This window comes from Lynx canadensis, chromosome C2 (assembly GCF_007474595.2).
Source record: "Lynx canadensis isolate LIC74 chromosome C2, mLynCan4.pri.v2, whole genome shotgun sequence".
Taxonomy (NCBI): Eukaryota; Metazoa; Chordata; class Mammalia; order Carnivora; family Felidae; genus Lynx; species Lynx canadensis.
In genome coordinates this window covers 74,916,870-74,933,287 of record NC_044311.2, presented here as the reverse complement: position 1 = coordinate 74,933,287, position 16,418 = coordinate 74,916,870, and the positions used below count along the sequence as shown (strand labels likewise).

At 39.5% G+C, this 16,418-nt stretch overlaps 1 protein-coding gene across 5 annotated transcripts in view; it reads left to right on the top strand.

Moving 5' to 3' along the window:
• The window catches only part of MCCC1 (methylcrotonoyl-CoA carboxylase 1), a 63,071-nt gene that overhangs the window by 33,415 nt on the left and 13,238 nt on the right, over positions 1-16,418 (top strand). For all 5 annotated transcript variants that reach the window (XR_004344089.1, XM_030329277.2, XM_030329276.1 and 2 more), the window contains 5 exons: positions 3,047-3,174; positions 6,829-7,012; positions 9,355-9,464; positions 12,908-13,124; positions 15,117-15,203. Coding sequence is in view for 4 of the 5 variants with exons in the window: in XM_030329277.2 (XP_030185137.1) it covers positions 3,047-3,174; positions 6,829-7,012; positions 9,355-9,464; positions 12,908-13,124; positions 15,117-15,203 (726 nt within the window). In the remaining variant the exon portion in view is untranslated. The remainder of the gene's footprint in view (positions 1-3,046; positions 3,175-6,828; positions 7,013-9,354; positions 9,465-12,907; positions 13,125-15,116; positions 15,204-16,418) is intronic.

Genomic DNA, 16,418 nt, shown 5'->3' with positions numbered 1-16,418 from the left:
GGTAGATCCACTGTCAAAAATTCTCCCAATTTTTGTTTATTTGGAACAATCTTTATTTCTCCACAAGAAATAACTGTAACTCCACAAGATACAGAATACTAGGTTGATGATTTTTTTCACTCAACACTTTGAATAACTCACTTCACTGTTCTTGCTTGCCTGGCTTCTGAAGTCATATGTAATTCTTACCCTTTCTTCTTTATAGGTAAGGTGTCCCCCCCCCCCCGCCCTCAGCTTCTTTCAGGATTCATTCATTCATTTGTTCATTCATTGATTCATTCATTTTTATTTTCTGTACTTTGAAAATGATATGCCTAGGTGTAGGGGGTTTTTGACATTTATCCTGCTTGGTGTTCTCTGACCTTCCAGGCATGTGATTCGGTGTCTTGACATTAATGGGAAAATTATCAGTCATTATTGCTACAAATACTGTTTCTGGTCTTTTCTTTTTTGTTTTTCTGGTATTCCCGTTATGCATACGTTACACCTTTTCTAGTTGCCCACAGTTCTTGGATATTCTGTTTGGTTTTTTTTCGTCTGTTTGTTTCTTTGTTTTTCAGTCTTTTTTGTCTTTGCTTTTAGTTTTGGAAGTTTCTGTTGCATATCCTCAAGCTCAGAAATTCTTTCCTTGGCTGTGTCCAGTCTACCGATGAGCCCATCAGAGGCATTCTTCATTTCTATTACAGTGTTTTGATTTCTAGCATTTCTTTTCAATTCTTTCTTTGAATTTCCATGCTTCTGCTTATGTTATCCATGTGTTCTTGCATGTGTCCACTTTTTCCATTAAAGCTCTTAGTGTATTAATCAGCATGTTTTTAAGTTCTTGGTCTGATTATTCCAACATTTCTGTCATTTCTGAGTCTGGTTCTGATGCTTTTTCAATCTCTTTAAACTGTGTTTTTTTGCCTCTTAGTATGCCTTGTGATTTTTCTTGATAGCCAGACCTGATGTATCAGGTAAAAAGAACTGCAGAAAAGAGGGCATTAGTCATATGGTGGTTAGGTGTGGGGAAGGGGAAGTGTTCTGTAGTCTTGTGATTAGGTCTGAGTGTTTTGGTGAACTTCATCAGTGCCTCTCAGTGTGTTTTTTGTGTACTTGTTTTGATTTATTCACTTCTGTGGGACAAGATGGCTGGAACTGTGTATTTCCCTTCCTCCAGTTACGTTAATTAGGCTCTGATGACACTGCCATAGTTTAGGGTCTAGTGACGTAATTTCTCTTACGGACGAATCTTGTCCAGGACAGAATTCCAGTGTACTTCAGATGGTTCCTTTTCCCCTTCCACTGCTAGAAGCTCAAGGGAGTTTTTCTCTAGTATTCACTGTGAGGACCTGGTAGAACTCCTGCAGGTAAAACTCACAGAAGTTTGGCGGGGCCAGGGGTCGGGGGGGACTGTCCTTGGAGTTTGTAACCCTCAGAGTTGTCCACACTGAGTGTCCAGCAAATCGTCAATCACAATCCAGTTTTTCCTCCTCTGGTACTTGTTCCTGCAGAAGTTTTGTTTGTGGGTTTCTGCTTCAGTAAGTTGAGAATCTCTGTATTTGCCTGTCTTTCTCTGTAGGTTGAGGGGCAGTGGTTTGCCCTGTGACCTCACGTCTCTGATGCATCTGAGACACATTGTTGATTTTTCAGTTTATTTGGCTTTTTACTTTTGTCAGGTTAGAATGGTGACTTCTCAGCTTCTTCTGGGCCAGAAACTGGAAGACTTCGCTAAATCTTTGCAAGCCAGTAATCAGTTATGACCCACAATTTGAAAAACAGTCTTAAATTATATGGAACTAACTTTCAGCTAAGTGAAAAAAACTCAAACACAAAACACTACACACTATACGATTTCATTTATATGACATTCTAGAAAAGAACTATGATAGAAAACAGGCCAGTGATTGCTTGGAGCCAACATCCTGGGGAAGGGACTGACTGCAAAGGGGAACAAGGGAACATTTTGGATGATGGAAATGTTTTGCATTTTCATGGTGGTGGTAGATGTATGACGGTATTCAAGTGCTGAAACCCAGCATACTGTGCTACACTTTAAAAAGTTAAATTTTATTATATGAAATTATGCCTTAATAAAGTTGGGGAAGATATAGCTTTAGTTGCTAAATAATCTTCCAGTGCATCACCAGCGAAAGGACTTTTTTTTTTTTAATTTTTTTTTAATGTTAATTTATTCTTGAGGGAGAGACAGAGTGTGAACGGGGCAGAGAGAGGGTGAGACACAGAGTTCAAAGCAGGCTCCAGGCTTCAGGCTCCAAGCTGTCAGCATAGAGCCCCATGTGGGGCTTGAACCCACCACCAGCTGTGAGATCATGACCTGAGCTGAAGTCAGACACTTAACTGACTGAGCCACCCAGGCGCCCCCCAGCAAAAGGAGTGTTTTTTGGGTGTTTTTTTTTTTTTTAATGTTTATTTATTTTTGAGAGAGAGACAGAGACAGAGTACTAGCAGGGAAAGGGTAGAGAGAGACAACACACACAGAATCCAAAGCAGGCTCCGGGCTCTGAGCTGTCAGCACAGAGCCCAATGTGGGGCTTGAACTCACGGGTGGCCGCTGGCGGGATCATGACCTGAGCCAAAGTCGGCCACTTAACCAACTGAGCCACCCAGGCGCCCCAGCAAAAGAACTCTTAAAGGAAACCTCCAAAGCTTACAGTCTGGAGGAAACAATGTTATATTTTTTCTACTGGGGGAGAGTGAGATGGGATGTTTCAGCATGAAGTTCCAGGGGTCTTGGTGCACCGAAGCCATAACACATGGTCCAACCATGTTCTCATTACTGCGACAGTTGAGACTATTCATAGCTTGGGCTACCATTTGCTCAAAACCCCAGACATACTTTTCTATTGCTAGATGTCGTGTGGTTCCCTATTTTTGATTAAGAATCATTTGCTGCTGCAAAATGTAAGATAATTTTCTTCACGAAATGCAAAATTTTAACATTGAATAAAGGTAACAGTAAAAGTTGGTGTAATACATCACGGAAGGTTTTGATTTCTACTTATTATATGCTGTTGAAATGTGACTGTTGTGTTTTATCTTTTAGGAACTGTGGAGTTTATTATGGACTCCAAGCACAATTTCTACTTCATGGAGATGAATACAAGGCTGCAAGTGGAACACCCTGTTACTGAGATGATCACAGGAACTGACTTGGTGGAGTGGCAGCTTAGGGTGGGGACGTTTTTTCTGTTAAAGATCGATCTTGAGAATATGTTACCTGCTGGCCTTCTGAAAGAAGGTGTCCTTTTGGATAGGGGTTCAATTCTTGTAGTTGTCACGAGGACAGGAAAATGGGATATTACAGATGATACTTCATTTGTTGCTGTGACACTATTGTCACTTTATGGACTCATATTTCTAACCTGTCACTTACTATCATTTCTCCTTAGGCAAGGCGCAGGTGAGCTGTTGCCCCTGAGGCTTCCTTGTGACCGCAGTATCTCAATACCAAAGCCTTGTGCTCTGCTTGAGGCCACATTATTCAGGGCCAGGCACTTGATTTTAGAGGCAGGACAGATGCTAGCCACTGTAAAATGAGCTAAGGAAGAGTTGGGAATGAAGAGCCAAAGTAACAGTCTAGACCAACAGAGTGAGCCACATGCAATTGCTGACTTGTACACCGTTGTTGGCCTGTGGTGGGATAAGTATATCCCATTCAGAATAAGTGTTTAGAAATTTTTATAGCGTTTTTGCCATTGCTATGTTATTTATGTCTACTGTATGTTACCAAAATATAAGTCTATAATTGTTCCTTTGTTATAAATAGTTTGAGAAGCCCTGGCTTTAACTAGAGTTCCACAAAGCATATTCCTTCAAATGTGAATAATAACTTAGTCTGTTTTTCTCTTATTATTGAAAACAATTGATTTCACAGCTTTTTTAATACGACAAAAAGTTTAAGAAGTGTAAATATTTTTGATCTCTGTAGAATTCTTAGTTCTTTATATATTCTGAATCTAAATCTTTTTTTTGCATGTTGTGATGTTAATGTCTTGATTATTTTCATAATTTGGTCTTTTCAGAACTTCTGTGGGCAATAATATGATGTTATTTTTTTTGGTTCATTGGGGATGATTGGTGATTTTAATTGAACCATAAGATTCTTTTGGGCCTCTGTAGCCTCCAGGGCTAATGAAAACCAGGCACATCAGACTAGTAAGTGTTAGTAAGTAACAGGAAAATTGTGGATTTAGAAAGTTTTGGAAAGAGTGCTTATGTTTCCAGAATTCAAGGAAAGGGGGAATTTTTTTTTTTTTTTTTTTTATGAAGCAGTAACCAAAAGAGTCCAGAATTTTGAAATCATGATGGATAAAATGTTTCCAGGGAATAAGGGAAGAGAAAGCTTTTGGATATAAGGAGAACTAGTGGACTTTTATTTCTGCAACTCAAGAAATTGTAAGAGGCTCTTCAGAGAGGCTCTTCAAAAGGGAAGTAGGCTTTTCTTATCTGGGGAGGGATTCTAGAACTTAAGTATACCACTGGACCTCATTTATAATGCTCAAGGTACTTTGGAGTCTGACTTCCAGGAAGAGGTAACACAAGGAGTCTCGCCACTTATTGAGTCAAGACTTCAAGCTCCAGGACCAGCCCCCTTGGACCATGACCTCCCTAGAATGAGGCTACAGTGATGTGAGCATCCAGGCTGCAGATGCAATTGGCTAGCCATGTTCAGGGGGAGCTAGAAAAGTATCCAAGGTCCAGGAGTTCCAAAGAGTCAAAGTCTAAGCCTGAGAGAACTCCCATGGCACAGATGTCCAAGTATGCAGAGGCATGGTTAGGGTCTATCTCTTCTGAGCTCAGACAGAAGCCAACTTGAGAGGAAAATAGATAGGCAAAGACAAGCCAGACTGAAATGGGGCTATATAGTCAGAAATAAGATCACATCTTGAAATATGGACACATGGTTATTCTTTTCTTTGTGTGTATGTGTATGTATGTGTGTATATACACATACACACATACATACACATATATATATATATATATATACACACACACACGTATATATACATACACCTATATATACATTATATAATTATATATAATATATATTGTGTGTATATATATGTATACACACACACACACACATTATTTTAGAGAGAGAGGGCATGCACACAAGCAGAGGAGAGGGGCAGAGGGAGAGAGAGAATCCCAAGAAGGCTCCATGCTCAGCACAGAGTCCAACCCAGGGCTTGATCCCACAACCCTGGGATTGTGGCCTGAGCCAAAATCAAGAGTCTGATGCCCAACTGACTGAGCCACCCACTCGCCCTCCTTGTTTATATTAAGACAAATGGAATTCTTTATTAAAATATTAAAAAGTAATTCACTATAAAGGGTATGAATGAAATGACAATAGTTAACACTTATATAATGCTTACTATATGTACTTTTCTCTGAGGCATCAAGAGGTTAAGAAACTTGCCCAGAATATGAGTATGCCCAGAACAGAGTTAAGTATAGAGAAAGAATCTGAACCCAGGCAGTATGGCTGCAGAGTGTGGTTCAAAACACCATGCAGTAGGGGCGCCTGGGTGGCTCAGTCGGTTAAGCGTCCGACTTCGGCTCAGGTCATGATCTCGCGGTTCGTGAGTTCAAGCCCCGCGTCAGGCTCTGTGCTGATGGCTCAGAGCCTGGAGCCTGTTTCAGATTCTGTGTCTCCCTCTCTCTCTGACCCTCCCCCATTCATGCTCTGTCTCTGTCTCAAAAATAAATAAAGGTTAAAAAAAAATTTTTTTTTTAAAAACAAAACAAAAAAAACAAAAAACAAAACACCATGCAGTAAAGACATTCAATTTGGTCCATTTTCCTTTCATTCTTAACTGCTGTGGTTCCTGATTTACCTTATCTACAGGTTTAAAGAGATGAAACCTTTGCCTCTTTTTCAAGCTTACCTGTTTAGTTCCAAGTGGTGCTAAATTACTTAGTTTTCTTCCCCTGTATCTTTTGCTTTCTTGGTTTGTCCTTTTCTCATCTTGGAGGAAAACTTCAGGAGGGAGTAAAGAGAGAGAGTGACAGCATGTCTTCCAATAGCCTTTCCAAATGATACTAGTTGAAGAGAGAGAGTCATTGTATTGGTATGTAATAGTCAAAATAATACAATTGTAGTAGTGATAAACAATAATGATCATCCTGTTTATAATCTGGTATCATACAATATATGTTAATATAACAAAATTGAAAAACCATTATGTTCCCCTTTCTGTCTTGCTTTATCACTCTCTTGGTGATGAAGAAGACAAAGATGGGGGTGACTGGCTGGTTCAATTGGTAGAGCATGTGACTCTTAATCTTGGGGTTGTGAGTTTGAGCCCCACATTGGGTATACTTAAATAAATACACTTTAAAAAAAAAGATTCAAGGATGAAAAGTGCCACACTTTAGCCATAACTGTGAGTGTAGTCCTAAACACCAACTAATAATTAACTATTAAAAAAAAAAAAAAAAAGATTGGTTTGGTAACTGAGTGCTAAAGTTTTAAATGGAAACAGACTATCTTGCCAGTAAGAAATTTTAGTTGTGATTACATTGAAGAAACACAGATTTTTATATTTATGATTTAGTTGTCAGTTCTCCTGCTTTCTCTATTTAAAAACTCTAGAAATCTATTGTAATTAATATATTATTTCCAAACTGCATCTGTTTTTAACCTCTTTTTGCTTTTGCCCAGAACTCGGGTAGGTGGATAAAATTAGTTTTTATTTGGCATCATTATAAAGCCCAAATATACATTTTCCATAGAAAAAGGCAAGACCATCAACTTCCCAAGTCTCATAGGTGCCATAAAGTGGATTTTCACAGAAGCATATACTCTTCTTTTATCAGATTGCAGCAGGAGAGAAGATTCCTTTGAGCCAAGAAGAAATAACCCTGCAGGGCCATGCCTTTGAAGCTAGAATATATGCAGAAGATCCTGACAATAACTTCATGCCTGGAGCTGGGCCTTTAGTGCATCTCTCCACCCCTCAGGCAGACCTTTGCACCAGGATTGAAACTGGAGTGCGTCAAGGTAAAGTGATCTAAAACAAAAAGTCTCCGTCTTTTTTTAAGTGCATGATTGTTTGTGGACGGCCTCTTTTCCCTGTGTCTTGTGGAAATGTTTTGTTTGTTTTAGCATAAAGGATTTAATTTCTTTCTCATTAATCTTTATTTATCTTTCTGGAATAGTTATTTTTAAAGAATAACTAGTGTTTTTAAACAATACACCCTTTTTTAAAACGTAGCAGTACTTGTTCATACCTAAATAACAAACATTTTGTGTGTACTGTTTCATGTTTTTACTCTGCCTCCTTCTAAAAGTGATTAAAGGTCACTGATACCTGCTATGCCCGACACCCTCCAACCTTCAAGGGACTTGATATCAAGCTGAAGGATTAATATTTCAACTTAGTGTAAGCTAAACAATAAGAGAAATAAAGAAAAGTGAAAAAAAATAGTAACAGTGCAAGAGCTCTCACAGTTCAGCATATGATTAATAACAATGATCATAACAATTATTTAGCATTTACTATGTACTATGGACACTGTTCTAGGTGACTTTTTTATGCAGGCTCCTTTAACCATGAGAACTACCCTGTGAGTAGGTATTCTTAGCACCCCCATCTTCCAGATGAGGAAAACTAAGGCACAGAGAAGTTAAGTGACTTGCCCAAGGTCACTCTTGGAGCCAAGATTCAGACCCAGTCTTTCTGGCTCCAGAGTCCATGCTCTGAGTTACTACTACCTTGACTTTAGTTGCCAGAGAAGTTTTGCAGATGGTGAATGATGAAAAGCAATTCTCAAGATTAGATGTTATATTAGGCTAGTACAGCCAGGAGCCACGACACATTCGTAAGAGGAAGTCTGGAGTAGATTTTAGTAGGCAGATTAAAGAGCACACAGAAAACTGAAGAAAGGAGAACTTAGCTAAAGATGTGTTTGAAGAATTGTAAGAAAATAATGTGGCTGGAGAAAAGTGTTCAGGATGGTGAATAGTTGGAGATGCAGGTAGAGATACAGGTTGAGAGCAAATCACACAGGGTCTTGAAAGCCAAAATGAGGAATTAGGACTTCTTGATGACAGATTGGCAGAATTTTGAGAGCTCTGGCTAAACCACAGCAATATTTGATATTAATTTTTTTTAACTTAACAGCAGAACATTTTAGAGAGGAAAAAGAACAGTTGCAATAGAAAAGAAAGAATCTGTGGGGCAAGCAAAGCTTGCAGTGTAATGTAATAAAAGTATTCCAAGAATAACAGAGGTGTAATTCCGAGAAGGACTCCCATATTTACATCTTAGCGCTGGGAGGATAGTCCATTCCAAGAAATTTACCCAACCTTTCTCAACTGCGTTCCCCGAGCCCCTTGTGGATTCATTGGGCCCTTTTCTTATTATATCATTTTACAGTAACCTTTTACTCCTTGTCTAGTTTTCCCATTGTATTGTAAGTTTCTTAAGGGAGAGACTGTGTCTTCCATGTTGCTCAAGCCTGGGCCTAGAAGGTGTTCAATATGTGTTGGTGAGTGCTGGGCTGGGTAGGTGGGTGGATGATGGATAAGGGAGTGTAATCTAACCCCTTGATTTTATAGATGAAGCCCCTGGAGTTCAGAGGGGTCAAATGACCTACCCAAAATCACACAGTGATCCTAGAACAGTATTGTTGATAACACACCACATCCTTTTGACCTGAACCATTTCTAACCAGTGAGATGTGCCTGGTTCGGATTTTTTTTTTTTTTTTTTTTTTAACTGTTCCAACCAGCAGCTTGGTTGGCACAAGCTCGCTTACAACTGGGTCTTCGTGTGCATGGCCCTGAACTTACAGGGCTGCCTGGTTCAGATTCTTGTTCTCTAAGACTCTGTCATAGCAGTGATGGGTGCTATTTGTTTATCAGTTCTGCCAGGTATGGCACTTGGCCTTTTTACTGTCAATCCTCCTAAGAACCCTACAGTATAGTTGGATTGTTATCTGTATTTTTCTCATGAGGAGACTGAGGGGTGGAGAGGGGGATGCTAAGGGCAGAAGGGATGGTGACAGGAGAAGGTAGAGGCAGTTTGCGCTGGCTTCCAAAATGAGAAGGGAAAACAAGGTTCAGAGGAAGAGAGGATGGGGACAGCCAGCCTGTGTGATATTGGATCACTATTTTAGGTGCTCTTGGATAGCCATAATCTCCTTAGACTTGTGGTGAGTTTTTAAAGCCCTGTGAGCCTCATTTCCTCGTGAATGAAACCGTGGTAACGACTACCATGCGAGAGCTCCTGAGGATTAGGTATGAAGTGAACGTTAAAGCTGAAGCAGAATGTCTTGCATGTCATATTTTATCATGTTAAGTTTGGACTTAGAGTGGCTACTGTGGTTTTTCAATTTCAGGAGATGAAGTTTCAGTGCATTATGACCCCATGATTGCGAAATTGGCTGTGTGGGCAGCAGATCGCCAGGCGGCCTTAACGAAACTGAGGTACAGCCTTCGTCAGTACAACGTGAGTGACCTGGGGCCATGTTAGGGACCTTATGATCTGTGTATCTCCACTGCCAAGTATGTCTGTCACGATTGGTCAGCCTTTGTCCCTGTCAGCTTCTTTCCACCAATGCGTCAGGAACAAAATGATTTCACATTCCCATGGGTCAAAATAGAGTTTAAGGACTTCTTGATTCAGCTAGAAAAGAAAAATTGCAGGACTAAAACTATTAATGTCAGTGTTATACTTCACTGAAATCTGATATGAAATTCATATTCATCCTGTAGATAAGACTAAGTACACAAGTGTGGCCTACAGTCTGGTATTATTTTCTCCAAAGGAAAATAATTATGTTCAGTTTTACCCATTTGACAGAATTTGTTGCTTTTCTGTAGCACATGAATTTCCTTGGTGCAGTAAGCCCCAGACCACACTGATGTAGCTTCATAAAAGGATTTCATATTAACCTGTGATATCCAGATTGTTATATGTCATTAATTTGATCTAACCTCTGATCTCTGTGTCTCCAACCACACTGGTCTCCTTGCCATTCCCTAGACATACCCAGCATGGAGCCATGTGTTCCTGTTCTCTCTTCCAGAATGTTCTTTCCCTACATGATCACAAAACTCCCTTCTCAGCATCCTCAGCTCCTGTTCACCTCAGAGGTCTTCCCAGGCTGCCCAATTTCTTTTTTAATTGAAGTATAGTTGATACACAATGTTATACTAGTTTTAAGTGTATAGCATAGTGATTCAGTTCTGTACCTTACACAGTGCTCACCATGTTAAGTGTAGTTACCATCTGTCCCCAAAGGTATTCCAATATTATTGACTGTATTGCTTATACTGTACTTTTCATCCCTGTGCCTTACTTATTTTATAGTGAGAAGTCTGTACCTCCTAATCCCATTCACCTATTTACCTTCTCCCTTCACAACCTTCCCCTCTGGCAACTACCAGGTCCCTGTTTATGAGTTCGTTTCTGTTGTTAGTTTGTTTTGTGGTTTAGATTCCACAATATAAGTGAAATCATATGGTATTTGTCTTTGTCTCACTTGTTTCACTTAGTATAATACCCTCTGAGTCCATCCATGTTGTTACAAATGGCAAGATTTCATTCTTTTTTTTTTTTTTTAAGTTTATTTATTTTGAGTGAGACAAAGAGAGCACAAGCAGGGGAGGGGCAGAGAGAGAGGGAGAAAGAGAATCCCAAGCAGGCTCTGCACTGTTAGTGCAGATTCTGACTTGGGCCTTGAGCCCATGAGGCTGCAAGATCATGATCTGAGCCAAAACCAAGAGTCAATGCTTAACCAACTTAGTCACCCAGGTGCCCCAAAGATTTCATTCTTTATTTTGGCTGGGTAGTATTCCATCATGTGTATACAGCACATCTTTATCCTTCATCTGTTGATGGACACTGAGGTTACTTCCATATCTTGACTATTGTAAAATAATGCTGCAATAAACATAAGGTTGCATATATCTTTTCTAATTCATGTTTTCATTTTATATGGGCAAATACCCACTAGTGGAGTCACTGGATCATATATTTCTGTTTTTAATATGGGGGGAACTTCCATACTGTTTTGCAGTGGCTGTACCCAGCATGTCCTTCCTACCAACAGCACACAAGTGTTCCCTTTTCTCCACGTCCTCACCAACATTTGTTATTTACCGTCTTTTTGATACTAGCCTTTCTGACTTGTGTAAAATGGTATCTCATTGTGGTTTTGATTTGCATTTCCCTGATGATGAATGATGTTGAGCATCTTTCCATGTGTCAGCCATTTGTATGTCTTTGGAAAAAATAAATGTCTTTTCAGGTCCTCTGTCCACTTTTTAATTGGATTATTAGCTTTTTTGGTGTTGAGTTATAGGAGTTCTTTATATATTTTGGATACTAATCCCTTATCATGCATATCATTTGCAACTATCTTCTCCCATTCAGTAGGTTACCTTTTCATTGTGTTGATGGTTTCTTTCACTGTGCAAAGGCTTTTTAGTTTGGTATAGTCACAGTAGTTTAATTTTGCTTTTGCTTCCCTTGCCTCAGTAATCATATCCATAAATATGTTGCTAAGGCTGACATCCAAGAGATTACTGCCTATGTTTTCTTTTAGGAGTTTTGTTTTGGGTCTTACAGTTAGGTCTTTAATACATTTTGAGTTTATTTTTGTGTGTGGTATGAGAAAGTGGTCCGGTTTCATTCTTTTACATGTAGCTATCCTGTTTTCCCAATATCAATTATTGAAAAGATGGTTTTTTGCCTCCTTTGCCATAGATTAGTTAACCATATAAGTGTGGGTTTATTTCCCCTTGTTCCACTGATCTTCATTTCTGTTTTTGTTTCAGTCTACCATACTGTTTTTATTACTACAGCTTTGTGGTGTAGCTTGAAACCAGGTGATCTTATTTAAAATAGGACCCTTTGCTGTTCTTGTTCCCCTTAACCAGCCTTATTTTTCTTCATATGACTTGATGTCATATTAGATATTTGTTTATAGATATTGTTATCTCTGTGAGGTTTTGTTCTTCGTCATGACCCCAGTACCCGGAGCAAGGCCTGGCACCTAAAAGGTGCTCAGTAAATGGCTATTAAATGAATATATGAATGGACCCAAGGCTCAGATAGCTGGTTTTACCCTTGACCCCATTTATTGGATGGATCTAGGTTCAATGTATACCTTTTTATTTTTATATCAATGTGTAAAATTTGGATTTTAGTGTTGGAAGGAAGCTCCTTTGAGCTCATTTAATCCTGTCCCCTCCTCAGTATAGAAATCCTATGCTCTGTTTTCCTATTTTGTGGGAGTGTTCTGAGCAGCAAGTCTTCAGTATCTTGCAAATAAATCTCATATAAGTTTCTTAACATTTATCACTTACATAGCCTGAGGCAATTAAATGTCTCCACACTACCTAACCTACCATCGTCTCTTATGTCCTCTTTATCATAAAGAATAAAATGTAGTTTACTACTTTTAAAATGTGTTGTGGAGCACCTGGGTGGCTCAGTTGGTTAAGCGTCTGACTTTGGCTCAGGTCATGATCTCACTGTGAGTTTAAGCCCCACGTCGGGCCCTGTGTTGACAGCTCAGAGCCTGGAGTCTGCTTCAGAATCCGTGTCTCCTTCTTTCTCTGCCCCTCTCCTTCTTTCTCTCTCTTTCTCTCTCTCAAAAATAAACATACATTAAAAAAAAATTTTTTTAATGTATTGTAAAATGTAATTTTAAGTGTTAAGTCCAGATACATAGTATTGGTGAAGTGAGTTTTTTGTTTTGTTTTGTTTTGTTTTCCTTACGAGTTGTCCTGTCGCCATGTGGTACCTTAGTAGGTTTTTCAATTTTCTTAAGAGTTGCCCCTGGTGAAATATCTTTAGTACAAAGAACAGATTTCTATGGCAAATTTCTATGGGAAATGTTTTTTTCCCACTCACTGGGGATATGGGCTTTATTCTCTTCCTAGATTGTCGGACTGCACACCAACATTGACTTCCTTCTTAGCCTGTCTGGCCACCCAGAGTTTGAGGCTGGGAACATACACACCGATTTCATCCCTCAACACCGCAAAGAACTGTTGCCCAGTCGGAAGGCCACAGCCAAAGAGCTTTTATGCCAGGCAGCTCTGGGTTTCATCCTCAAGGAGAAAGCTATGTCTGATGTTTTCAAAATTCAGTCACAAGGTATGGAATGCTTTTCTCTTTCCTCTGCTTGTCAGGATTTTATAAATAATCATCGGAGGTGCTTTTCTTTCTTTATGACACTTTCTTCTCTCGGTGGTTGACACTGTCCTCTGCTAAGTGGTTTTTTAGTATGAAGTACATTCACGTATCATGGATGCATCCATAAACACTTTTTTAATCCATTAAATGTAACTTAACTAATTGCCTAATAGTGTTGAGCTGGGGCTCTTTTTTCAACCAAACGCTGGTCCTTCCTGTACCCTGTGCTGACCCCTTCCAAAGCTTTCTTAATTCGCTGCTTCTCAAGGGCCTACTTATTGTATCCTTGTACCTACCGCAACTTCCTTGGTCCTGGGGACTGAAGACAGAGCACTGGGGACTCTCATTACCTGTTAATTTATTGTTGAGTTATTTCCTCCTCTCCTTTTCCATTCTGTGATCAAATTTCTGTCTAACTAGAGACCTAGGCACTTCCTCCAATCAGAGGATCTAAACATGGGAAGGAAAATGGCAGAGATTCATCCTGGTTGCCACGCGCACACATCTCTGCTTCAGCTTCCCCACTGAGTTGTTGCCCAACCTCTCCCTAACACCTCAGGAAGCTAGAAATTCATAATGAAAACTCATTAGCTTATTACAGTTTCAGTCAGTTCTCCATTAAAATGTTCTTCCCTCTAGGGGCGCCTGGGTGGCGCAGTCGGTTAAACGTCCGACTTCAGCCAGGTCACGATCTCGCGGTCCGTGAGTTTGAGCCCCGCGTCGGGCTCTGGGCTGATGGCTCGGAGCCTGGAGCCTGTTTCCGATTCTGTGTCTCCCTCTCTCTCTGCCCCTCCCCCGTTCATGCTCTGTCTCTCTCTGTCCCAAAAATAAATAAACGTTGAAAAAAAAAAAAATTAAAAAAAAAAAAAATAAAATGTTCTTCCCTCTAAACTGAGCAAAATCTGGGGACACAGGGTGGCTCAGTCAGTTAAGTGTCTGACTCTTGGTTTTGGCTTAGGTCATGATCTCACAGTTCATGGGTTCAAGCCCCGCACTGGGCCCTGCACTGACAGTGTGGAGCCTGCCTGGGATTCTCTCTCTCCCTCTCTCTCTGCCCCTCCTCTACTCTCTCTGTCTTTCAAAATAAATAAACTTAAAAAATGAAATAGATTGCTAATCTGAAAGAATGCAAAACATAAAATAAGATAAGCAAAATCTGAACTCTCCCAAACTTGCTCCAAAATATATACTTTAGGCTAACTCTGAGCTTTGGAGCAAACAGGAAAAAGGAAAAATTAATCCATTTATCTCTTCATTATTTTTAGGATTATTATATTATTATAGGATTTTTTTATTAGGATCTTTAATTTCTAGATTCATTCAAGAAAGTTATATTGAGAGCTTAAAATATATAACTACATCTTTAGGAGATGTGTGCTCTATTCTCATTTTGTCCTTTTACAATTCTAAATGAAATGCCTCCAAATATGCCCATACAGTGTTCCTAAGCCTGAATATAGCATTGTTACAATCAAGCATCCTCTTACTCTCTCCTTCCTTTTTATAATGTATACTGGCACACACATGAACTTCAGAATAAATTGCTTCAGTTCAGCTATGCCGTAGCTCCTGGATATTGTCCAACAGACACGCCTGTGGGCAGGACGAGTGACGCACAAAGAGGCTAAGTGAAAAGAAAAGTGTGAGTGGTGGAGATTTTGGTGACCTGGAACGCAGTTGCCCAAGAAGGGGAGACCACTGTGCGGCTTGTGTCCCCAGAGGAAGAGAGCTTGGGCTACAAATACTCTGATTTTAGCCAAGCTGGAATTTTTCATATAACCTTTACTGAGATGTAAATTAAAGTATCTAATTTAAATTTAGAGCAATGAGAAGAACAAAGACGACACATTTGAGCTGCCAGTGTAGGACAGGTGTTTTATGTTTTCTTTTGAAAGGTATGAAGTCAGGCTTGGTGTTTGTAAATTTGTTGTTGAATTTTAATTTTTTTTCTAGATCGGTACTCCCCTTTTGCATCCAGCAGTGGAAGAAGACTGAATACCTGTTACACCAGAAACATAACTCTCAGGGATGGTAAAAAGAGTAAGTAATGTTTTATTAAAAGAGAAATGTGCTTTATAGAAATATATCACTTATCTGGAAAAAAAGGATTCAGCCCAGACATGATCGGTCAATTACATTTTTTAAGCTCCCTAGCCTAACCATTGGAAGGAGTACTAGAATTGATTGGCTCAGGTGGTACATTAGTGCTATTTTTCTTCTTTATACTTTTTCTGTATTTTGTAAATATTTGAAAAATATGTCATAAAATATACATAGCAAAATGACTGAAATGAAATATGCCACGATGTTAGTGAGGTTACCATTGGGTAGCAGGATTTAAGGGGATTTCCCTCCCTCCATCCCCACCCCCATCATCCTTCTTTGTTCTCTTTGCTTTGCAGTTTTTCTTCAGCAAGAATGTACTACTTTTAAATAAGAAAAACAATATCCAAAACTACTCCAGTAGGGAGGATTACCCACCACTCAGGCATTGTTTCAGGTGGAAGAGGGTTACTAAGAAGCTATGATTCATTAAGTACCTGATCACATGTAAATTTTTAACTTCACTATAATTTAATTAAGGGGGAATCCCTATCATACCCATGTATGGCTGATGAAACAGGCAGAGAAGGTGAAGGAACTTACTCAAGGCTAGTGAGATTGACATCCAGCCTTTCTGACCTTGACTCCTGTGCTATTTTTACTTTTCCAGTGGAAAATTGATTTTTGACTGCAAACTAATTTGAGTAGGCTGAGGGTGGGACTGATTTATTGTAATTGAAGCCAGGAGAGGCTAACATCTAAAATTTTAAATTTTTTATAAATTTGTGGCTGGAACAACGTACCAGAGGGATCAGAATCCCATGATAGCAGCATCCCTTCTGCTTCTGGACAGTTTGCATAGGAAACAGGATGGGTGCAGAGTCAGAGCCGAGAGAGCTAGTTAACCTTGAATGTGAGGTGTCATTAAACTGTGAATGCTCCATTATAAAAATGTACCCAGCAGGTAGAACAGAATCTTCTTGCCGCTCATGGGAACCCCCTCCCCCACCCCCAGACAAAGTAGAGTCTTCTTTATCTCAACTCTGTGTAGACATGCACTCAGTTTTTAGCAAATCCCCTTTTCATCTAAATTGATTGGACTAAAGCTCGAGATATTTTTTCATCATGAACCTAGATGGGCATTACTTTCCATGCACTGAGTACATGGAAAGAAAGTTTGCAAACATCCACTAGTATCTACTAATACCCATT